Here is a 24,654-nt window from a genome sequence, read left to right as displayed (position 1 = left end):
TTTTCTGCATCTGGCCACTTTTCAACAGTTTCTTATGTGAACGTGCGGCCACATTCCTGTTGTGCCGAAGAGTTATGCAGCAGCTGCTGGCATCAAATAAAAATGGCTTCATCTCATCTTAAAGCATCAGCAGCTTGGTTTTCTTTCTTCTCCGCCTGAGTCAAAATATAGTAAGTGATTCATACTTTATTCAAAAAGCAAACTGTTCCATACTGTGACACTGCCAATACCAGCAGATACTGAACAATTGTTTGGCTCAGCGCTGGCATCTGAAAGCTTCTCAGCACAACTCGATGTTGGCTCCAGTCATCAACTAAAAATCAGTAGCTGGCAGTCACAGGTTAATCAAGTTGTGAAATGAACTCAGTCCTATTTTGATACTCAAGCAGCCATGTAAAAAAAGCTTCCTCTGGACATTCAAGAGAAAAGCTCTCCCTCTAAAAAAAAAAAAAAATATATATATATATATATATATATATATATATATATATATATATATATATATATATATTGCCTATATATATATATATATATATATTGCCCATAGAACTGAAATATCTGAGTTCAGCTTCTGCAATAAAGACATTATGGGGATATTTGAATTAGAAACGTTTCACTGTTTGAGAGCTCCACAAAAAATTAAACATGTCTGCATGCTTTTTCTTGTTTTATCTATCTTTATCTTAATACATTTACTTTTGGGGACAAAGATAAATGCTAATAGAAATGAAAACAAATTGCATAATTCTCACCTACTAAATGCTTCAGGTTTCATGAATCTACTATAAGCACAGAAGCAGCCCAAATGCAACTGTTCCGACACTTTATAGGAAAAAATAAAAACCCAAATTCAAGTCTGAAGATATGAGAGATGTGATATGATGATTACCGTCAGTGGGAAATACTAAGACACTGAGGACGCATGCGCACATATCTGTCTAAAGTTTCATTTTTAAGGGGAAAACAGAACATTTTGGACAACTCCTAATGTTAAAGGGAGCACGGCATCTCCACATCTGCTTCAGCTGCCCTTTACCCCACTTGTACAGCGTGTTCTTCCTCATTTTAAGTGAGTTTACCTCTGTAGCCCATCTGGAGTGTAAGAAGATGCAGAGCAGACTTGTTTTGTGCTACATTTTGGGGCGGGACGGAGCGCAGGGATGCTAAGGTAGGTTCCCTCCCCCATGGGTGTGTCCACTGCCGGGAGACCTCAGTCTATCCACCTGCAGAAGCCGCTTCCCTGCACTACACACTTGAACGCCGCTGCCCACGGCTGAAGCTCCGCTCCGCCACTAATCTCTCCAGGAGCAACTCTTTGTTTATTACGTCCTTCAGTGGAAAATACAGAATCTGTTGATGCGATTTAGAGATCACTTCAAGTTAAGGCGGCCGCGTCAAGTTAATTTAAATCCAAGCTTTGTTTGGCTCTGGGATAATCGTGCAGGATCTGCGGCGGATACACTGTTACTCCTGCGTGCAGACAGAGGAGCTCAAATGATCTGGGTGGATGGTTTTAAATGTTGATCAGCTTTATCACAATATTCACTGGACGTAACTAGAAGGTAGGTCATAATGCAAGTGCTGTTTTGATACGTGACAAGTCAAATAAATTATTTGTATTGAGACAGATGTGCTATAAATCAGTAGGAAGCCACATTTGGTGGAGTCGAGCCAAAGGACTGATTCCTTGGCTACATGTGCAAGACAGAAGGCTCTAATCTATAAAATGTATTTTAAAAGTTCTGTCAAATAATTTTGTCCTGCATATTTGGAATAGTTTATTTAAAGCAACAGACTTAAGTTCGCCTATATTTATATTTTTGGTGTGTCTTCTCTGGCCCGTGGAAGGTAGTTTTAAATGAGCAATACTCTCAAATAAAAATTTCAAGTATTGCAAGAGCCAAGGGATATATATATATATATATATATATATATATATATATATATATATATATATATATATATATATATATATATATATATATATATATGTGTGTGTGTGTGTGTGTGAGTTCTGAGCCACTGAAAGTTTTCGCCGCATGTGATGCTGTATCTTCAAAATCTGCTATTCCCAGTAATCGAATGTATATAACTGGTCCTCAGTGCCACTTTTCACAATTTAAAATCCCAGGTACTCTTATAAATGACACGTGTTCATGTTCTCATTACTCAAAGCCCAGTCACGCTTTAAATTGGTTAACGGATCTGCTTTTGAGTTCTGCCTTCAGGGCTCAATGTGGAACTTGATCTTAAACCCTGACTGACAGTTTTGACCTCCGAGTCAGATCCACGTTTACGAGTAGATCAGTGCCATGCATGGAAATTGACAGCAAAACACCCTCGCTAAAATAGTTTTATTGTCTCCATGCGTGGCGCAGATATTTCTTTCTACAAGTTTTTTTATTTTATTTTGTGCATTGGGCTTTTCGCACAGTTGTGCCACCATGTCACGTCGCTCATACCTTAGAGAGTCCTCAGATCCTTTTATGGGGATATTATTTACTTCAGCTCCCTTTGTGGCGGATAACAGCATCTTGATGCGCTTTGTGATCTAATCTGTGAGCACTGCCAGTGCGCGCGCCAGGCTTAACTCTACTACTGGTGGAATTCAGCTCTTGCTGTATAATAGTAATAATAATTATTAACCAGGTATTTGTCGCTTTCACAAACATGTGTCATGATGTATGTATATATGAAAAGTTAGGATCTGCAGAGAGCCGGGATGTGCGGGCAGCAGCGGTGGCTCCTTCTGGCAGGAAGGAGACTCCTTCCACTGTTGCCCTTACAGCACACAGAAGCAGACGCGGGCAAGAATAACTGTGGGCGGTTAGGAAAGAAACATTACAATGAGAGATTCATCAGAAAAATCCAGTAGCAATGATGACAATTAAAATTTGAACCAGCAGAATTTCTTTCCAGATTTCTACAATCATCAGGTTTTATGGTTCAGGTTAAGTTACTTGGGCTATATTACACACCCTGATAAATGACCTGGTCAAGATTTTAAGCATTTTGATTCCACCATAAGGTATCCAACCAGTAGGCTATGCACAGCAGATATAGAAGGCTATAAATACAGATCCAGATTTTAGCTTTGTGTTTCAGTCCCTGCTTGATTTTCTGTCTTGTCAGTATGACTTCAGAATAAAAAAGCTATACAAAGACTACACTGTGTAACACTGATTGTAAGAAAACAAACTGGTTTATTATTGCAGCTCAGTGACAGAGAAATGGTTGCTGCAGTTGGATTGTGAAGTGGAAGTGCAGACTTATTGTCTGACTCTCATCCCTGTCTGTCCCTTAGATCCTGGACTCCCCTTCTCCTCTGTTAACAAACAGAGGGACAATGTTGTTGGACAAACTGTGCTGGCTACTGGCCCTGCTGGCCCTATCTTCCGGGGGGCTGCCCCCCTCCAACGAGCCCCTCTCTGCTCCCAGGATCTTCCTGTCCTTCAAAGGTAAGGCACTTACAATACTGCTGTGTCTGTGACCCAGTTTGTTTAGTTCTGTGTTTCTCTACAGACATGTAGATGTGATCACTGGTGTAGTAGTCACTAATGTCGCCAGTCTTTTATTTCTTGGTCTTGTTCAATAACTGGAATGGGTAAACTATTGGCACTAGCTGAATTCAGGGCTTGGCAAGCCTGGCATTTATTCCTTCACTGCCTAACAGAGAGTTTGATTGCGTGTCAGTGTGAGAGAAGCGTGATGAGAGGGACGAGGAGATGTGCTGCTGATTGTCCTGGCTATTCAGGACCAGAGAATATGTCTTCATTTAATCGTCTGGCTGCTATTAGTTCCCCAAACAGGCCTTTGTGTGACCTCGGCTCCCTTCTGAAATCAAGTCAGATTTAACACTTGGCTGGGCACACACTCAGGGCTCAGATCCAGCATGTTATGAATGTTTGCCAGTGCCACATGAGACCCTGTGTGTGTTGAACTGTCCTGTTAAAATAAGGTCTCAGTGGCGCAGTCTCCGGTGCTTTGTCATTCCAGCGCCGGCGTAGCCATCGTGTCCATGTAAAGCTCTCGAGGTTTTATAGTACCTGCCGCTGAAGAAGACTTTAATAAGCATCTGGCGAGTTCAGATCCCTATCCCACCACACTTTAGATCTCAGCTCTGCGTCAAGTTTGAACAGCTAGGAACACGAAATGAGAACTGGAGGTTTCACTGCAAATCACGGCATTGAAATCTCATATGATGAATGAGTACTTATTTGCTTTAATGGGTTTGTTGTGACTTCATGTCGTGGTCGTTTGCCAAGCTGATGAAAACTTTAAACTGAAGGGCTTTGTCAATGAAGATTTGCCCTCTCTCAGTTTCTCCCCCTTGCTCAGATATTTTGCTTACCTGTTTTCTCTCTCTTCATCCCTCTAATCCCATCCCTTTCTCTCCGTCTCTAATCGAGTTGGATTTCACACTCCACTGGTCTCACATTTACTTGGTAGAAAAGAGTTCATCTATTTTCTACTTCTTTTAATTGAGTTCCTTTTTGGTTTAATTAGTTTTGGAGGTTACTTTATGCTTCACAGAGCAACTTCAGATAGCTGGAGACTAGAAATGCACCTAAGCTGTGCATTCCCTAATTGTATTGGTTTTGCACCGTACTGCTGGGAATAGCTCTGTAATGTGCTTTTATTAATTTTTTATGTGCCAGTGTACTTAACCAAATAACTGGCTTTAGGTTTCATGATATCTGTTGTGCTGGCACAGAGATTTGTTGTAAGTGCCTTCTGATAACATAATCCAGCTAATTTTTCAATTTTGATGATCAAACAAAACAAGGAGACAAGCTACAAATGTAGGCTGCCAACTGTAGCAGCTAACTGAATCCGTTTTTTTTTTTTTTTTTTTGGGGGGGTTGTACTGCGTTGTTGAATTTGCTTCTGTCTGTGACCCAGCCTCACATGTTTATCCATAAAGGTTACACAGTATCACTTCCCACTGATTATTTGCATTTTATAAAGCTAGTCGAGAAGATTTTGCTGCTTTTGGCTAAAATCCAAGACTCTGACACCAGAGAATCAAGACTTTGTCTTTGCTTGCCCTCTATAAAAGCAACAGACAATAGGTTATATACACAGACACACACACGTTTCTTTAAAAATTATAATATCTTGTATAGCTAATATACAGTATCAGTACTGCATTTCAGTGTGACTATCTGCTATAAATACCTTGAAATTCCAATCTACATATACTGCCATTTATTATTCTCTATTTTTCAGCTGTGTTTATTTTGTACTGAGATATTGATATTGTATGCCAGTTTTCCTGAAACTCTGCATAACAAAAAACAAAAGGACTTTAATACATAAAAGCCTGACCAAATCAGATCTCATGTAACATCACATGGACAAACAGCTTAAGTTTAATATCTGGCGCAGAGTCTAAGAAAATCCTGCACTTTGGTATTTGGCTGTGACTTTATTACTTGAACTAGTCATTCTTTTTCAAATGTCGAATTTGAAAAATGAATGAATGAATTGTTTAATTGTTTTCCTTTTTTCAATAAATGAAATGGAGTATACAAGTAGATTTTATTCACTTGTATGTTCAACATTTAAGCTCCATGTCTGCAGGATCCTCAAATTACAACAAAAGAATAATCCTGTATCTACATTTTCACTACCAGATCTCTTAAAACGAAGGTTTACAATGTAAACAACCATACGCAACCTAAACTGATAATTTTGCCTTTTGAGGTTCCTAAAGCAGCTACTGAGTGCGTTTAGTGCAAGCTGAGTTATTAACTGTGATAAGGACCAAGAGAGCAAACAGAGGCTAAGACCAAAGGAATGTCCATTCAAAGCTCGTAGGGATAGATCATCAACCCAGACTTCAAAAGAGTTGAAATATAGCACACATACACATACACACACGCACACTTACAAAACACCAGACTGCAATGCATCTCTCAAACTAAACATTGTGTGTTTTCTAAAAATAAAAGTAGAATTTAACGCACCCACAGCGTGCTATATTCTGCACTGTAACTTTTTGCCAGTCGTACATTAATTATCAGTGTAGTTGAGGTTATGAAAATAGCTTTTTCAAATAAGTGTCAGTTATTAGATGTACTGTTGATATTCCTTAAACAAAAGGTCACAGTTATGTAGGTGTATTCTCTCATAAAAGACTGAACAAGGCTGGCTTAGGTCAGCTGCTGAGAACTCCTATATTTACTTTTAAACAAGGTCTGTAATCACGTGCTATTTTAGTGCATGAGGCTCTGAGAGGTTGTGACCCTTCAAACAGAAGCCAGTCACACCCCTGAGGTTAACTGCTCTCAAACTGTGGGAGAATGGCACCATATTAACAAGTAATAGCTTGTTACGCTAATCCTCGGGCCCATTTGAAAGTGTTTAACTTTGTTATTCTTTAGTCCTCGTGGAACACCTGGGTACAAGGTTAGCTCTGGGAAGAAAGACAGACAAAGCCAGGCAGTCCTGTAATTGGACTAATTCTCAGGGACAATCTTAAGGTTACTCCAGCCTTTGCACTTTCCCCAACAGTCTTTTTGTCCCATGTAATGGGTCGATGATTGTCACGCCTGAACAAAGACTTCACTATCGGCTCATCTCTCCCGACAGTTTTCATGGTTAAGATCAGAAAATGGCAACGTCCTCCACCTCTTTATTCTTTGAGTAATTAGGAGCTGCTACTGATTTTGAACTTTACTGCTTGTTCTATTTATGGGTCTACAACAATAGACATAATCTTCCACAGATTATGTTCTATAGGCAGATTTATGTGTATATATAGTACATGAGAAGAGCTCTTTGTCGTCCTCAAGCCATATCAGTGTGGCATTCCTCTATGTAGGTGGTCCTGTACTGTTGGTGTCTCTGATGAAAGAGAAAGTACTATAGTCAAAAGCAAAGTTTATCTCCTTGCACCTCTCTCAGCCTTTATATATATATATATATATATATATATATATATATAGCAATCAATGAGCTGCTGAAAGCTTATCCACAGCTAACCTGTCTGCTAGCACATGACACCTGGCTATCCTGGATGGATCTTAAGTCTGCCCAGTGAAGTCCAGACAAACCGGACAGACAAGGTGGTTGCCTGCAACAATCCCACAAAAAAAAAAGCATACAAAGTCACCATAAGTCATTTAGACACACATACTTCTATTGTCTCGATCTGTCTCCTTCAAACAAAGGTGAACAGGCTGTATGTAACCAGGTACTGTGATTGCCTAATCACCAGGGAAATGGCAAATGCATTCAGTCTGCGAGCACGTTGTTCTCATAACCCAGAAACCCTCCTGCGCTTAAGCTACAAAAGTAATGTCATTAATTAGCCATATCATCAGATCACATTACACATTATTGTGCATTATATTACATGCCTCATCGATGATGTTAAACTTAATGAGACATGCACTGCACAGTGAAACCTACTTGGCAAATTGTCACAATGTAATAATTAATTTAGTGATAAATAATTAAATTGGTTATAAATAATGATAATAATAATCATCTACGGTGTGAGGCGCTAATGTTATTGCTGATGTTAATGTTAATGTTATATGTTTGGGTATAGAGGTAGTCAACATGCCCAAACGTGGAGGGAACAGAAGCAGATTGTTGCTCCAGAGAGAAAATTTTTGGATTGATTTTACACCCTATTGGTCTAAATGAGGATTGTTGATTGATGGAAGATCCACAGGGGGACTAAGAACCTTTTGTATTGGTTGTTTATTTCCTTGTGCTGCTATTATGACCTTTTTTTCAAGGGGTTTTCCTGATCCCAAAGAAGAAATTAGTCAGGCATGCATCTTTATTATGTAACATGCCATTTCCCTCTTCACAGTACTTTAACAATAATCCAAAACCTTCAACATCCACATTCTCTTCATGATTGAATCATTTGAAACAAGCCAACGTGAGAAATGGCAGAAATGTTATCAAACAATGCCTGGATGGACGTTTTCCTACGTCATCCGTCAGAGGGGAAGTAGTTATCAGGATTTTTGACAAGTCACAAGTTAAAGCCTTAGGAAATAAATTATATCAGAAATACTTTATATTTTATTCTTTACTTTACTCTTGCTCTTATTACATGCAGGAGCAATTTATGTACTCTTATTTACTCTTTACTCTAATTTACTCTTACTTATTTACTCTTATTACATGCAGGAGCAACATTTTTTCTAAACGAAATAATAAGTGACTATAGTGTTTATTTTTGAGAAACCAGCAGCAACACTGGTTTGCTAGTTTTTCCACAAAAGCAATAAGCTTTTTGCACCAACTAAAGACCATTATGCACCACTGGAACCACTCACATACAGCATGGTCTAAATCACACCCTCTGTGCCCTTCTAGCTGTGCATGTTTTCTTCTTTCCCAGCAGATAATCATCATTGGTACATGAGTGTAACAAGTTCGTCACAGCCTTTTGCTGTCCCTCTCCTACATGCATTCCAATTCTGAGAAATTATGGATGGCAGAAGCTTATTCTAAATGTCTTTTGGTTACGTTGCTGCTCATTCATACACACAGTACTTGCTCTCTTTGTGTACATTACACATGCAACATTGTACCTGTTGGCAACAGCCTGTAGTCCAAAACTCCCTTCCCTATTATCTCCATCAGAGAATGTCAGGGCACTGAAAAATGTTTCCACAGAGTAATGTGTGGTGGCTGTGGCACGCAAGCCTGCAGCAATTATTACAATACTTTGCTACTTTCTCTCCAGAGATGATGCTGGTGGAGGAGGGGAGGGGGGTAGTGCATCCCAGCAACCTCTGCTCTGCAGGATGCATGCTGTCAAACTATGATTATTCAGGAGAGAAAAACAGAAGGCGACAGTTTCAGTGCTAAATATAGTGTCCTTCCTGTCTGTTTCTTTCTCTTTTTATCTCCCTCTCCTCATCTGCCTCGTCGTCCTCCTCCTCTGCCTTTACTCTACACTCACACCCTCTCTATTTGCTTGTTGATAAGAGGTTGACAATGTGAGGTGAGGGAGGAGAGCACCCAGTATACCGCCCACAGCAGGAGCGCAATCTTTTAGCACACTAAAAAGGCGAAAGGGGAGATGGGGGTCTCTAAAGTGCCCAGACTTTCCTTGAGAGGACAAACAACGGTGAGGGAGCAGGGGAATATATGAGGGAGGAATGGGTGGACATATGCCACTGAGGACACAGAAAGGTCTTGCATCAGCTCAGCAAACGTGCAGTAAGTGCAGTGCTAACTTAGATCGTAGGCTTGAAAGGAAATAATGTGTCTCCATTGTATAGCCCTTTTTAGTCATTTTCACTCAATAAATTGCTGGCTCCCCACCCTTTAATGATGTCACAGAGATAAATACACATACAAATCATTGCTCCCAGTGAAAAGCTCCAGACTGAAAACAGTTTGCTGCAATTTGAATATTTCTTCTGAGCTGGCAAGCAGAGCCCGTGCCAAAGCACCTATTAATGCTGGAATCTCCCCCTGTGGTGATAAACATGCGCAACATCCAAATCACTCTGCTATTTATTATTCCAGTCTTTAGCTAATAGGCATATTAATCACAGATTTAATTATTTGTACTCAGGAAGGAGCAGATCTACTCATCCAGCCTCCTCAGAGATGCAGTGAAGTTCCAAACAAACAGTGGAAGGACAACTCCTTTTATTTTTTGGGATAAGTAACGATTAAGGTAGTTTGACCACATTGTAGAAGTTTTGGTTCAGGACTAGAGCTGAAACTTTAACTTTTTGAGTCACAACAGTGTGGTGAAGAGGGAGCTGCCAAGAGACGCCATGAGGTTTACCGTTGGTGCGAGTAACTACTATACATTCACATATTTAATTTAATTTAGTCCGTCTGTTATAACTCCCTTCTTCTGGGTTTTGATAACTTTGTAGTTTTATGTGCATGTGCTTCCTGGGAAGTTTTATTTCATCACATCTCAGGTGACCAACGAAAGTACATGATATACAACTACAAAGTGGTAGAAGCATCTGGTTTTGGAAGTGTTGTTTTTGTTTTTTACCATTGTTTGCATTCCCTTTATTTTTTATTTTTAGAAGTCTCCTGGATAATGGAACAGTACTAAAGGTTTATCATGTGGCTGTCAGTTTAAATAGTTTCAACATTGTTTCTGTCAAATCATGTTTCTGATCAGTCTGATATGGCAAATAGCTCTAAATACTATAGTACTCATGAGCATCAGACACCATTGCTATGGAGAAGAAGCGGCTTTGTCATAGTTGCAGAATACATCTAACAGTGATGCAGAATCTGAAACCAAACTGATATAAACTGCTGAATGTTTCACCAGGTTCCTACGAAATTTAATCATTAGCTTTTGCTTGCTGTTAGCATCACACGCAGCTGCATTTTAAACTAGGTGATTGCATGTTTCTAACTGAAACACTGGACATATCTGCTTATCATGTATGCAGAGTTGTACCTTTGACTTTTGACCAAAGAACCAGAAATTTCAATCAAACAAACTCTTTCATCTTTTGTACTGATGATAGAGCATTTAACGGCCATCCAAGCCTTGGAAGTGCTTCAACTAACCACAGTCACATAACATTGTCTATGCAAAAGAATTTCAGGACTTACTTTAAGAACCCCAGATGCTTGAAGTAGCTCATACCACTTTGCAACTCTGTACCAGATTTCCAGGAGTTTTTGTGAAGTGTTTTTTGTCAGCGATTCTCTGTATGTAAATGATAGTTCACTGCACCTAGGGGATGCTTTGGCAGGCTCGATAAATAGCCCTTCCAGCTCTGTCTGCTGTGTAAAGGGGGGCAACACTCAGCAGGGGGTGAAAGACAGCCACACTGTGATGAATGTGGGTGTGTGTGTGTAGGTGAGTGTGTGATAGTCAGTGCGTGCATGACTACATCCTGGTACTTGTTTGTGTGTCTTGGTCCCTGCTGCAGCCAATTCTTTAGATCGAAACGTGGCAGACAGGATAAAAATAGGTGTAAGCTACAGTGGTACATCAGACCGATGTCATTTTTTTTTTTCATGTTTGAGGAACTTGATTGGATTGGTTTGTGTAGTTAAAGTGGTTAGTGTAGCCTTTATAATTGTTTCCTGTCAGGCCTCTGAGCACTTTACAGAGCCCATAATTTTTGAGGTGCAATTTTAATCATTATTAGAGGCAGATTATTATGCAGGCAGTGATCAACCTCACCACCTGCAGAAGAAGAGGAGGGTGGGGGAGTTGAAGAGGACGACAGTTGTTATGGTTAGAGACAGTTAGAGAGCGAGATGGTAACGGCTTTTACAAGAGGTGGTTTTCTTAAGATTCAAAGTGACAGAGAGGAATGGGATAGAGTCTGTCAAGTCCGTGTGTGTGTGTGTGTGTGTGTGTGTGTGTGTGTGTGTGTGTGTGTGTGCACGCGATCACGCGCACTCACATGCTTGCAGAGCTTCAGTAAAGAGCTATATATGACACTGCTTTGGTTTGGTTGCCATAGCAGCGTCTACCTGTCACTCTTCACAAACCGAATCGGGTTCAAATGATTCTCTCCACAGAGGAGAGGTGGGATGTAATCACAGGGTTGTGCTTATTTCCCCTGATGTCTGCTGTCTTGTCTGCTCTCAGGAAATCCTGAAGTGAAGCAGCATCGAGGCTTCAAGGCTTAGTTAAGACGAATGAGAAAATAAATTTGCTAAAACAATAGACTTTGATAAGGCTGTGGCGTGATCTTGTTGAAGTTGTCGGGGAAGGTTGGAGAGTTTACTAAGCGAATAAATGAAGAATTGGCTTCTAGAGGCTCCAACTCGACTGGACGTGCTCTCCAGATGTGGCCGAGGTGTGGGAGTCCTTGGGGGGGTTTGCAGCCCGGACTGAAATTAAGGAGACAGTGGGTCAAGGGCACCTCTCAGCTTGTTTACTCAGACAGCTATCATTCATTATCATTTGTCTGTCAGTGTTAGGATCGTATTACTGCAGTGCCATTGACCTCGTTCATATGGTGGCTATTGTGAAGACTTGGGTTGGGAAACTACTTGGAATACACACTCTGTCATATATAGCTACATATACTGTATGTGTGTTTGTGAGTTTATGTCCAGTGTTACTTTAACACATATGAGGACCTCAGATCAACTTGAAAAGCTACTTTTGTTTTAGCTTAGTTGATTCTAGTGTCTGGTTTAAGGTACATGGTGGAATTTATTGTCATTCTCTCCATATACAATACTCAGTATACAAGGGGATGAAATTCAGATACAATAAAAAAAACAGAAAACAAGTACAAAGACAGTAAAGTGCAAGTAATATCTGTAATATCTGCAAGTAATATGTCTGGCAACAAAGGAACAATGTTGTAGTGCTTGAACTATGAATCCTTTAACTGATTCGTCGAATAAAAGAAAATTAATTGGCAACAATTTTAATTCTGTCTGCCAAAGCCTTTTGGATGAACAACGAATCATCTTCAATCAAAACTCAGCGGTCCAGTGATTCAGATTAAACTTTCTCCAGACTTGTGTACTACTTGCGTGATTGAGATGAACCTTCACAGACATCAATTTCAATAACTGATTAATCAATCAAGCCACTTATCAAGCAGTTATACGAAGCATTTGCTTGTTCCACTTTCTCAAATACAAGGATTTGTAGTTTCTCAATTTTATAACATTGTAAATAATACTTGGGGATTTGGACTGGTGGTCAGACAAAACAAGCAGTTTGAAGACGTCACACCTCTGGCTATATTTTTCACTATTTTCTGACATTTTATAGATCAAATGATAAAATCGAGAAATATTTAATAGATTTATTGATAATGTAAATAATCATTAGTTGCACCCCTAATATATTTAATGTGAATTAATATCTCCAAAACATGAGATATATGTGCTTGTAGTGTTTTCAAAGGGCACTGTGAAGTGATAAGTGCATAATATATTTTTGTAGAGAATATTAAAACAAACAAGGATTTCCCTGAAGGTTCAGAGTTGACTACTAAATTAATCGATGATGAATATAAATATAATCATTAGTTGGAGCCCTGCTGGACAGGGAGTAACTGTTGGAAGTAGAGAGTTCATACTGTAGGAAAAGACAACTGTTTGGCCGTCCTATCAGTGATAACAGGTGTGTCTGAAGAAGGAGAGTGACGTTACATTAGAGGAGACAGGCTGGAGGAGAGTTATCTGTGGAGCTATTGTTGGTATCATGTGTCTAAGGGGATTTTCTGCAGCCCCATCACAGTAATATTCTCTGAATTTCGCATGAGTGACTACAGACCTGTTCTCCCCCCTATGGACAGAGACTGACATGTTGAACTTGAGGAGCTTGTCTTGTTCTAGCTAGGAGGAGAGGAGGAAGGGACGGAGACAGAGAGACAGAAAGACATAGAGAGTCAGATAAGGAGTGCAAGAGTCGAAGAGAGGACTGTCAGGAGGATAGGGTTAGTGGAGGAAAATGTGAAGGGAGCAATAGAGCAGACTCAGACGCGGGCTCTGAGAGTGCTAATGGACTACAGGGCATCAGTGTCAGGTTTGCTATCTCAGCCAGAGCGTGGATAGATGGAGGGATTTGAGAATGAGAAGGAGGAGAGGACTGTGGGTGCACAAAGGCATACTCAGGACAAATTGTGTGTCTGCTTCCCATTAGCGGTGTACGAGTGTAGTTGAGATGGTTTACCTCAGTTGGTGACTGCTCGTACTGTTCAGCTCTGTGCCAATGCCCCGGCAATAACCTCGCACTGCAAGGTTCAATGTTAGAGTCAATGAAAAGTGCTGACTTTATTCACACTTACATATTGTCATACAGATTGTCTCAGAAGAAGTGTTGTAAGTATTTTGGCATTGGGGAACATTTGGACTAAAGCCCAAAGTGCGTTCTGAACCATACATCTATTCATCGACAATAAAAAATGATGTGAAGCCAAAGTACAAATTTGTACAAATATTTCTTTTTGCTGAGTGTTTACATGATCAAAGTAGCTTGCACTGTGCCAGTTTGGCACAGTTTTATATGGGAAGTGCTTCCTTTCATAAATGAAAGGTCAGAGTTGTTTTAGGCAGAAGCTGGGCAACCTCAAACACCCACAACCTCATGAAATTTTTCAGGTGTGGGAGATTCAGACTAATAGTCCATCATTCCTCTCTGTGTGTACAGTATATGTTGGATGAAGACCAAGTAGCTGTCTGTGATTATGGGAGAAATTAGGCCTGTGGTTGAGCCTGACCATGATCCTGTGGGAGGTTGCAGTAGTGGTGTCTCACTGTTGGATTAAAAAAGCCGGAACATTCCTACTCTTTCTGCTCCTGTCAGAGCTGTATTTCATCCTTTTAGCTTCAGTCCTCTGCTACTTTCATACACTCTACATATATTCTCTCTGCAGGATTTATAATTGGTGAAAACCGAGCCTCAGTCAGATGCTAACATCATTACAAAGCCCACCTTCAAGGTTTGAGATGTAAATGCTTGGTAAATAGCAAAGCCTTCCTTGTTAGATTGATCTTGCTTCAATCAGATTTGTATTCCCCATGTTCCATTAGCTGCTGTGGCTTCAGGCAAGTAATGCCTGAGTTTGAAGGTCAGGCCTCTGAGTGAGATCACCCCTGTGTGGGGAGAACCCCCTGAACCCATCTCGTCCTGGAAGAGCAACAGAGAAGAGCCGAGTGGAGGAGGAAAGCCGGATTGTGGTGGAACATGAGGTTTCCAGGCCTTGTTTTCTGGGTTCATGCACTGATGGGCTTCCTGATAATATGCTGATTGTGGAGGGGAGGAGATGGCCTCTCATCCCTGATCATTGTGGCGGTTACATTGACGTGATGCCAAGATTTTTCCATGCCTGCCCCTTTCACGCCCCTTTGCCTCCGCGCTTTGTTAGTCAGCCCTGTTCTCAGGAACCCTCTCTAGGTGTCCCTAATGGTATGTTGGCAGTGTTGTCCATAGTATCTGTGCCATATGTGTGTGCCTGTGTGACTGCATACATATGTATGAATGAGAAATAGGAGTAAGGGCCTCCTATGTTGCTGTTGTTGTTGTTGTTGTTGGTGTCGACGCCTCACTCATCCCCGTGAATGGACTGCTTGGTCTCAATAGAAGAGGGGCGTTTGTGTGGGCTGGGTCCATCATTCATTTACTTCATTCATGTCCCTGGGGAAGCGGAGGGGGAGTGGCATACAACACTGGCACGGCATTAACGCTCAAAGCATCTCTGTCTGTCCTTTTCCTCCCTCGGCTCACTCTCTCTCTCTGTCTCTCATCGTTCTCGTCTCTCACTTTTCCTCCTCTTGGCACAAATGCTGAAACAGTCATCACTCAAAGCTTGGCTATGATCCTGGGCTTTCATGTTCTGTAGGACTTCATGTTAGATGAATTGATGTGCTCCTCTGGACCATGTGCTTTGCCACACTACAATGATGGAAGACCACAGACATCCCCTCAGAGAGCTTATAGGAAGCAGCACCTCCTGGCACAAACACAGAGACACAAACTTTTTTCCATGGCTGACAGATCTAGTTTTAATGTGGTCGACTCAGCTGAGAGTCACACAGAGGAAACAAAAATGTCTTTTGACACTGGGAAGATCTCCAACCTACATGATGCTTTGTTCAAGTGTTATAGCATTTAAAAAGTATAAAAAGCTTGGAATTCATTAGTCTATGGCTTTCCATTATACCAATGTCGCTCGCGTAAATGACTGGTGTACAGCGTGAAATTTACCTTTTCACCAGCATGGCCGGATTAGACTGTCCTACTAAACCATCTATGCATGATTAATTAGTCAAAAACCATTGCAATGCATTATGAGCAAATTAGACCATAAAACAACAGGAACTACACCACACTGCTGTGGTGTTTAACAGGATTGTTCTGTGTCACGAAAAGCCATGTTGTTTTTGCAGTTGCAAAGATATTATTTGTACAGTATTGCATGCTCAAGCTCCACAGATTTGCCTAGCATTAGCTTTTTACTCACGCTGTTGTAGTTACTTCTTGACAAACTACCAAGATATTCATGCACCCAGCATCACTGTGCAGCGTTTCCAGGTGCATCAGTTGTGGAGTTAATTGGGTTTTGTTGATGGAGTTAAATACTGTACCTCTAAACATGTAACTGCTCCTAAAACAAGTATTTCATTATGACATTGTAATTGTTATACAAAGGCACAACAAGTAATTAATACAGCTTGGAGTTGTTGGAAAGGGTATTTTTTTCACTTTTTAGGAAGCTACGTATGTTAGCTCCTTTATGCTACATCCAGTTTTTTGTGTTAAGATGGGGTTACAGGTCCGACATTGCTGTGTGTGATTTACATCAGTCTTTTAAAGTCCAACTCTGGGCAAGACCGACCTTTAAAACTATTCAAAGCAGTGGTGGTTTGTAAAGGTTATCTCAATGTTGAATATCTTAAATTTGTAATAAACACAGAGACTGTTTTCATCATGAATCCACAAAACAACAAACTTTAAGATAAGGAAGCAGCTAGACCACCATAGAAATGTCCTCATTGGACCAGTGTTTTGTATTATGAGATGGACTGTCCTTGACACACTTTTGGTATCACAGTAGTCCTGTGGCAGTGAGATCCAGTTAAAATAAAACCTTGGCGCTACATTTTTTTTTTTATTATTGCAGTGACGATCAAAAGACCATTTCTCAGCACTCCCAACTCTTTCTTGTGTGAATGTTGCGAATGATTCACTAGTTCTTCAGATGATCATAACCAGACTGCTGGAAAAGCTACAAGAGAAAATATGGCAAGCTGCAAACAAACAAGCCCCAAGCAGAAAAAAAAAAACGTTTCTGCTGTTCAGATCTGATGAATGAAAAACAGATAACGAAGACAGGAGAAGGGAGTGTGAGAAAGAACGAGAGAGACCACTCATAAAAGAAAAAAGTCTCTCTCTCTCTCCATTCCTGGTGTGGATCAGTCTGTGTTTGGTTGCCTTATCAGTGCAGAGCGGATGGCTAAGCACTGATTTATGAGAAGGTATGACAGTGTAAGATAAGAGGGTTTTTAGCCTCCATGTGTCTGTGCAATCACTGGCCTCCTTCAACACCCCATGTGAGGTCGGATGGAGGGACTGTGACTAAGATTTCCCACTATCACGCATGTTGCCTCCCAACTGATAAGACTCTTGCCTTCCTCTCAGTTTTTTCTCTTTCTCTTTATATCTTGCTATCGCTCTCTCATTCTCCAATCAAAACATGCACTTCCAGCTAATACTTTTCTTTTGTTAAAACTGTCTGAGCATCTCCCACCTGGATGTTTAAGCACGGACGTGTTGCTTTCATTATAAGTGTGAGCCTAAAGCCAAATAGCTACGAATTGCTGGATCCTACTGTAAAAAGTAACAGGCTGGTTATTATGAGACACTACCGCTGTGGTTTTGAATGTGTTGCTTCATGACTGTTTAACGGTTGGAAAGGTAACTTCAACTTTTCTTATCTATCTCCATATGTGTGAATACTAAATTTCACTGAGCAAAACTGCCAAAAATAACATGCCGGAGAAATCACAGCCATTTTCGGATTTGCTGTTGGTATTTGGGTGCATAGCCTGTAATCTTAACAGTGGACAATCTTATTTGCCCATTTCATGCCTGGTGTGCAGTGTTTGCTGTGTAGTATTGACATGAAGGGTTTATGTGAACCAAAGGCCTTGATGTGGTTTGTGTAGGGCAAATATGTCATCTTGTATTGTTTTTTTGTGATTTTATCCATCCTTTTACTCTGTTCCTAGCTCTAAAAAAAAAAGTTTTGCTACTTGTGCCTCTTCTGTCTGCAGAACCTTACCATTCAACCTCAAAATTTCATTCGGGAATCTTTATTAATATGAATTCATCACTAACAAGAGCCATTAAAATATCCTCTCCCCACTGCCGCTAAGCAGCCGCACTGTGCATACCGACCCTTATGGTCACGGGTGAGAAGAAGGTCACAGGGTCACGGGGTAGGATGTCCCATCTGTCCATCAAACATGAAAGCCTCCAAATCAACAGGCCCTGGTGTTTTAAATGGGAGGGGTGAGTGCGTCAGTCAGCGAGGGGAGTAAAAAGGCCATGGATTACACAGACAGACAGTAATCTATAGGTCTGTCAGCCTGTCAGTCAGCCTGACCTTGGGTAGCTTTGCTTTAATTGCAGGCTGGGATGAGAGAGTGGGGCCTGCCTTTAGCAGACAATTCACATTATCCATTAAAGATGTAATGGCTGCCAACATGTTTAATCTTGAATGACATTTTTTTTGCTTTCAAAGCACATTTTGAACCTATTGGAATGTAAATGGTTGTTTTAACCTGTTATTAGTTTCTGTGAAGCCCCCTCATTTTTAAGTAATGCAGGCCATTCATGCTGGGAAAGAACATCACATGCAACATTCCTCTGGTCACATACTGAAGTTAGTGTTTCCTTTTTGGAGTGTACTTGAACAAACATAACTCCAAAGCTGATGGCTCTAAGGTGGTCTAAATTGACTGCTGCCCTGTGAGATTACACTTCAATACTGCACCTGTTTGCTGTGTGATGTATGTCTCCCTTCACACCTCTGATAAGCCCAGTTATCACCTTGTCAAATTATCATCTTCACAGAAACCCTTTGACACAGAAACAAGACAGGTGGCATGATGATAGAATTGCAAAAGCATCTTGCGAAAGCTTAAAGATTCGCGCATCATTACAACAAGGATGTGACTTCATATTTACTTTTTACTGCAGGCATTTCAGTTTGAATATGTTCCCAAACCCAACTATTTCCATAACAATGTTCTTTAGCATTCCCACTGTCTGCATTCCTTTCTGGCATCTCTTCCCCCACTTCTCCCTCCTTTCCCACTACCATCATCTCCACCATACAGCCACTCATCCATTTTGAAAAGATGAATGCCCTTGACTGACGGTCATCATCTCCCACTTTGTTTTCTCCACTCCTCTGCTCCCATTTATGCCAAACAGACAGACAGACAGCAAATGGACAAGTTAACATGGATGCTCTGTCACTCACAGCATCCAGCTTATCCTCACCAGTTGGTCTCCCCAATTTCTTTTCTTCCCAAAGCTTTCACCAAACTTTCCTGCTGTGTTTCATTGAATGTTTGGACCAAATCTCTCTGTGTGTGCATGGGTTTATGTCTGTTTTTTGTGAGTGTATTGGTCTGAGGCTGTATTAAATGCCCCTGTCATGCTTGTAAATGTACCAAAATAAAAACAGTTACTGTTGAAAGAGACATACAAAAGATAGTTGTGATGAAAAGAGGCAGTGGGATGCTGTCATCTGCAGTCAGACTCAACGACATACAGATAAAGCTGCCGCTGGTTCTGGGAAGGATTCAGTGATAGAGGATACTTATTATAAGCAGAAGTCAGTGTTAGGCCCAAACCCAAGAAGTGAAACACTTGCAAATAACATCTCTCATTTTTGGGGCTCCAGCTGCTCTCACCCAGGCCATAAGAAGAAAACATAATATTCTTCCTCAGCTGCTCCCAGGTAATAACAGCTCAGGAGTTACCTGTAATAACTTGTCAGAGAATATCTGCATGCTTTTGTTTGAGAATATACTCAAGAATTGTCCAGGTATGTTCCTAGTTAATTTATTTGTCTTAGCCAAGCTTGTGGTTGCAGAGCTTAAGAGACTGGAAAGGTAGAGTTTGTGCTCTGAGTGTAATTACCTTCAGAATCATCTGCTGAGGTCAATGCCATATTGATCTGTTGGTTCACCAGTGCACAGTCGGCCATTACTGGAATGGATTACCAGAGGAATGTTATGTTTGATCTGTTTGCAAAGAACTTCTCTTTAGGGAGTGTGTTTTGAAAAATCTTGACCTTCTACATTCATGCAAGCGTCAATCAACCAGGACTTGTAATGGCAGCTACCGACCAAATATTTTGATTTTATTGGATATCTCTGTAGTACTTGTCAAACTCGGTAAGCAAATGAGTTTAGCCAGAAATTATGTACTGTATTGAGAAACAAGACTACAGTCTACAGCCATGCTAGCAGCTCTGTGAGGCTAATGTCAGCATGCTAACATGCTCACAATGACAGTGCTAACATACTAATGTTTAGCAGGTATAATGTTTACCATGTTCACCATCTTAGTTTACCATGTTTGCATGCAAACATTTTCCAATTAGCACTGAACAAGAAGTACAGCAGAGGCTGTTGGGAATGTCATTGGTTTGGCAGGTTTTTGGTCATGAACCAAAGTAATGAACATTTTTAACTGATGACTGTGCTAGCAAAATTAAGGGATAACCAAAGTGATTACAATACATCCTGAAGGGAACATGAATGTCTGAACAAAATTTCATGGTAATCCATCCAATAGTTGTTGGACCATTTCAATAAAAGCCACAAATGTGAATCTCATGGTGGTGCCAGAGGAAAAGTCAGGGGATCACCAAAGTCATCAGTATACATCCCCTGGGAACCATGAATGTCTGTACAAAATGTGCCAATCAGTGTAGTATATGTTAAGATATATCACAGGGTAAGTGAAAACTTTGAGCTGCTGGTGGTGGTATCAGGAAAAGTCAGGGGATCACAAGCGTCACTAAGATTCATCCTCTGTAGACCATGAATGTCTGTATCGAATTTCATGGCAATCCATCCAATATTCGTTGAGATACTTCGGTCTTGAAATAGACGAACAGACCAACATTGCCACCCCTGGAGCCACGCCGCTTGCATGGATAAAAATTGTATCAAAGGTGTATCATCTAAAGACTCAAAAATGTGACAGTACACTGTAGGTAAAATTGTTGGAAGGATATTCCGTTTAGGAGGTAATTTCAGCTAGTATGAGAAGGACATTGATGTCTTATGGTTATGCATGCCTGTCTCAGCCTTTGTGGCAAAACTCCCACTCGCTCACACAAAGCCTGTCAGACAAATGAGCAGGTCCTCACTGCAGGGCCGGACTCCAACACCCCATCTGAGGACCATGCCACACTGCTCAACAACCAGCCGCCTAATTGTTGAGCATTATCTGGTTGTCCCCTGCCTGTCATATGGCATTAGTGCACAAGGCTCCACCCGGGATCTGTGCTGACACGTACCTGGTCGGGGGTGACCCTGCCTTTGTCTAGCAGTGACTTGGGGTCAAGTGGATGTATGCAGCAGCAGGGCATGCAGTATTATGTCGACCGTGCAGAGGCAGATGGGCTTCTGGCACTTGCCCATTAGTGGCTTGCAGTATGATAACTCCACAGATGCTGGTGACCCTGGTGCTCGACTAGCTGCCCTGGCTGGCCATTTGGGACGGAGTGCACTTTTATATTCACGTCACAAATCTCTTAATTGACCATCTCGTTTCACGCCCAATATAGGGTAAGGCACATACAGGGCATGTCCTGAGCAATGCAGTACATTTAACAAAGGATACCATATTTTTCATTAGCATATTGAATCCAAAGGCTCAAGCTGAGCTTATTAAGTGCATTTCCACCCAACTGTTACAATGCGTAATTCTTAGTTAAAACATTTTACCCAATCTCTCCAGGTGGTCTGGTAGTTGAAGACACATACTACAAAACATCCCCAGCTCAGCTCTCGACATTGGCCTTTGTTGCTTGTCATCCTGTCTCTGTCTCCAGGGTAGCTCACAAAAACGCCACATGGTGTGTATGGACAGAGACAGTCATTCATTAAAATAACATAAATGCCATCTTAGCTGGAAAGCAGCAATGAAATGCAATGATGTGTCAGAGTTATTGGTCCTTGTTTAAATGTCATCGTATACCATCCTCTTGAGTAATTTTTCACAACACTAGCTGGTGGAACCACATAACCACAATAATTTTACTTTGTCAACTTTTTTGAAATTTGCTAAAAACTTGCAGAACATTTAGATAGAAGCATAACTATTGAATCTCATTAGACATGTCTCTTAACAACTCTTGTTAACTTTTTCTTCATGCTAGAGTTAAATACTTTTAAGGGGTGAAGCACAAGCCTGACAGTCATAGCAAAATACATGATCACTCCACTCATCATGCATGCATTTCCCCCATCAGCCTACTTCTACCACCTGCAGCATGCTGGGTGTTAAATAAAGGAGTGTGTGTTATCTCAAGAGTTTGGTATGAAGACAGGGGCTAGTGGATGCTGACAGGATCAGACAAGCTGAGGAAAAGGAAATGTGGTAGAGGAATCTAGGTGAATCAAAATTACATTAACCAGGTATAGAGAAGGAGATTTAAGATAGATGGGGATGCTATAATTTTTTGGAAGAGCTGCATGCATGAGAACATCTTTAAAGAATCCGTACAATGTTCTGGATGGTGTGCAAGGCTGGCAGAAATGCTCAAACAATCTGAGGAGGTTGATGCAGGACAGGAAAGTGATGAATGATGTTGAGATATGTTTCCTCATCTCTCCTTAGTGAGAGGATAAGTTTTATTTTGTAAAATAGAGGAAGCAGCATTTAGGTTATCTGACTTTGGCCATCGCCTGCTGTAAATTGAAAATCATCCAAATGAATGGTTGATTGAGATCACTAAAAGGAAGAAAATGTTTTGGCCTGTTCAATATAAGAGAGCTTTGGTCTTAACTGCAGGCACATCTCAGTATCAGATGGTGTTCAATCTTATCTGGACAAGTAGTGCTTGGAGGGTTTAACCTTAACACATAAAAGCACATTTGTGTCTCTACTTACTCTGTTTTCCCCCCACTCCTTTTTCACCATGTTGGGACCATAGAGATTATGCATGTGTATCCAAGTGCACTGCCTCAGACTGCAACTCATCCAAGGCAACAAGTCCTCCAAATTAAAAGACAACATGCATAATTTGTCTTTGCGTGGCCTCCAAAATGACACATAAGCGTTTTCTGATTGGGACATCATTTGTCAGTGTCATCTAAAATTGTTACAAATTACTGTAGCAAAAATAAAACAGTTTTCTGATCTGACACTGCTTTGTTTAGGATGTAGTTAGGTTTAGGCACAAACATCTTGGTCATGGTTAAAAGAAACAATGTTGACAGTCGGTAGGAAACAGGAAAAGAAAAGAGCTTTCCCATGTCAAAGTCCAACGATTTGTTGACCCATCCATCCACCTTGACAGCCTCCCTCTACGGACTTTGTGGCTTTATAACAACATCTTATAACACTATTTTCTCCTTTATCCCAGACAGACAAGAGTCGTAATTCCCATGGCTGGTTTTGGGGCATTTGCTGGGAGGACATTCTGTCCACAGAGTCTACCATAAATGCTACATCAGCTTTGCACTAGCACAGCTAACACCACTCCCTCCCAGCCAGTGGACTGTTTTCCCACATCTCATCAGGGAGAAGATTTCCAGAGCCTACTGCCTTACTGCCTACTAGCACATGCATTTATTGCATTAAATATTTGGTCAAAAATCTGTTCAAATCTGGTCTATGCATAACAAGCAGCAAGGGACACTCATATAAGCCAATAGAGAGCATCTTGTATGTCTTATAGTATAGTGCTTTTTTGCTCATTTGACCTATACATGTAGTGAAAATGTTACACATAGTTTCTTAAATACAGGTATGTGCTGTCTGGTTAACGTGATTTTGACTGTCTGTATATACTTTAGCACTTGACCGCCAATTTTTTTTTTCCTCTTTTCTTCTTCCACCCTTTTCTTTTCTGGGGTAAACATGACTTTTGAGAACTTTTCTCTTTCGTCTCTTTCCACTCCTGCTCTCTACCTAAGCTGGCAGCTGAGATCTCAATCAGTGTTTTTGTGTATTTGGGCACACAATCAGGGTGTTTTGTCCTCCATCCAACTCATGATTAGAATACACATTGGAGAGCCTCTGTGTGCCTTTGTGAGCTGTGTCTTTTGCCCCTTCAGCAGCAGTAGAGGGGATCTCAGCCTCTCTGTGATGGCTGTACAGAGGAGCTCTCTCAGAGTTCGACTCAGAGTTTCCATGGCTCTCTCCTGCCTGCTTTGATAAATGGATGTTCTTAGGTTCGCTGTCAGGCTCCTCTCCCCTCGGGACTCCTCCCTCCATTCTCACTCCCCTACCACACCATTTGCTGTTGCGGGTGAAAAATGACCACAGGGAATATAGTGGATTCTCAGTGCCAGACTGGAGAGTGGAACACCTAGAGAGAGTAGAGGTGGCTGTTGTCCCCAGTGGACCCTGAGTCAACACTTGCTGCTAATGGTCTCTCTAAATGTACCTCCTAATTACCCCCCTCTTATTGCCCTCAGCTAGCAACACACTGGCCATGACCTTGATACATGAGGAAGCAAGAGGGCATGCTTAAACTTATGCTTTGTTCAGTTCTGGTTAAAATCAGCGGGAAGAGAACTGATATATTGACATCTTGGTTCAGGAACTATGTAAATTTTAACACTCCCAATCAAATAGAGGATTAGGAGAAATCCATAAATAAGAATGAACAGACTCTTTTCAGAAAGCATTGTGCATCTGGGTGTGTGTGTTAGTGCAGCTGACAGAGAGGGATTGTATTTGTTCTGAGTGTCAGGTCAGAGGTTAGCCAGGGAGAGGAGGATTTTTCATTCATTCGCACCAGCTCGGTCTCATTATTCAGCCCTTTCCATAATCCCTCTAACCTGTGTTGTCACCACTGACCACTGCCGCCACCCTGACCAGCTCGCTGCAAGTGGCAGCACAGCTACAACAACAAACACAGCTTCATCATCATTACAGCGGCTTGCAGCATTTGCACAACCCCAATCCCACACACAAACACTTGTGCATACAACGGCCAGCCACGG

The 24,654-nt window shown here is 41.1% G+C and overlaps 1 protein-coding gene across 4 annotated transcripts in view; it reads left to right on the top strand.

The window, feature by feature from the left end:
- The first annotated feature begins 1,221 nt into the window (after nt 1-1,221).
- Nucleotides 1,222-24,654, top strand: part of LOC122885412 (semaphorin-3F-like) — a 56,016-nt gene continuing 32,583 nt past the window's right edge. For 2 of the 4 annotated variants that reach the window (XM_044216488.1, XM_044216467.1), the window contains exons 1-2: nt 1,224-1,562; nt 3,305-3,458. In XM_044216488.1, the coding sequence (XP_044072423.1) occupies nt 3,347-3,458 (112 nt within the window). In that variant the 5' untranslated portion in view covers nt 1,224-1,562; nt 3,305-3,346. Of the gene's footprint in view, nt 1,563-3,304; nt 3,459-24,654 lie in introns of all 4 variants that reach the window. The other 2 variants (XM_044216477.1, XM_044216459.1) reach the window with 2 other exon arrangements.

This window comes from Siniperca chuatsi, linkage group LG2, assembly GCF_020085105.1.
Source record: "Siniperca chuatsi isolate FFG_IHB_CAS linkage group LG2, ASM2008510v1, whole genome shotgun sequence".
NCBI classification, from domain to species: domain Eukaryota; kingdom Metazoa; phylum Chordata; class Actinopteri; order Centrarchiformes; family Sinipercidae; genus Siniperca; species Siniperca chuatsi.
The sequence above is the reverse complement of the archived record's forward strand: the minus strand, read 5'-3'. Positions and strand labels throughout refer to the sequence as shown.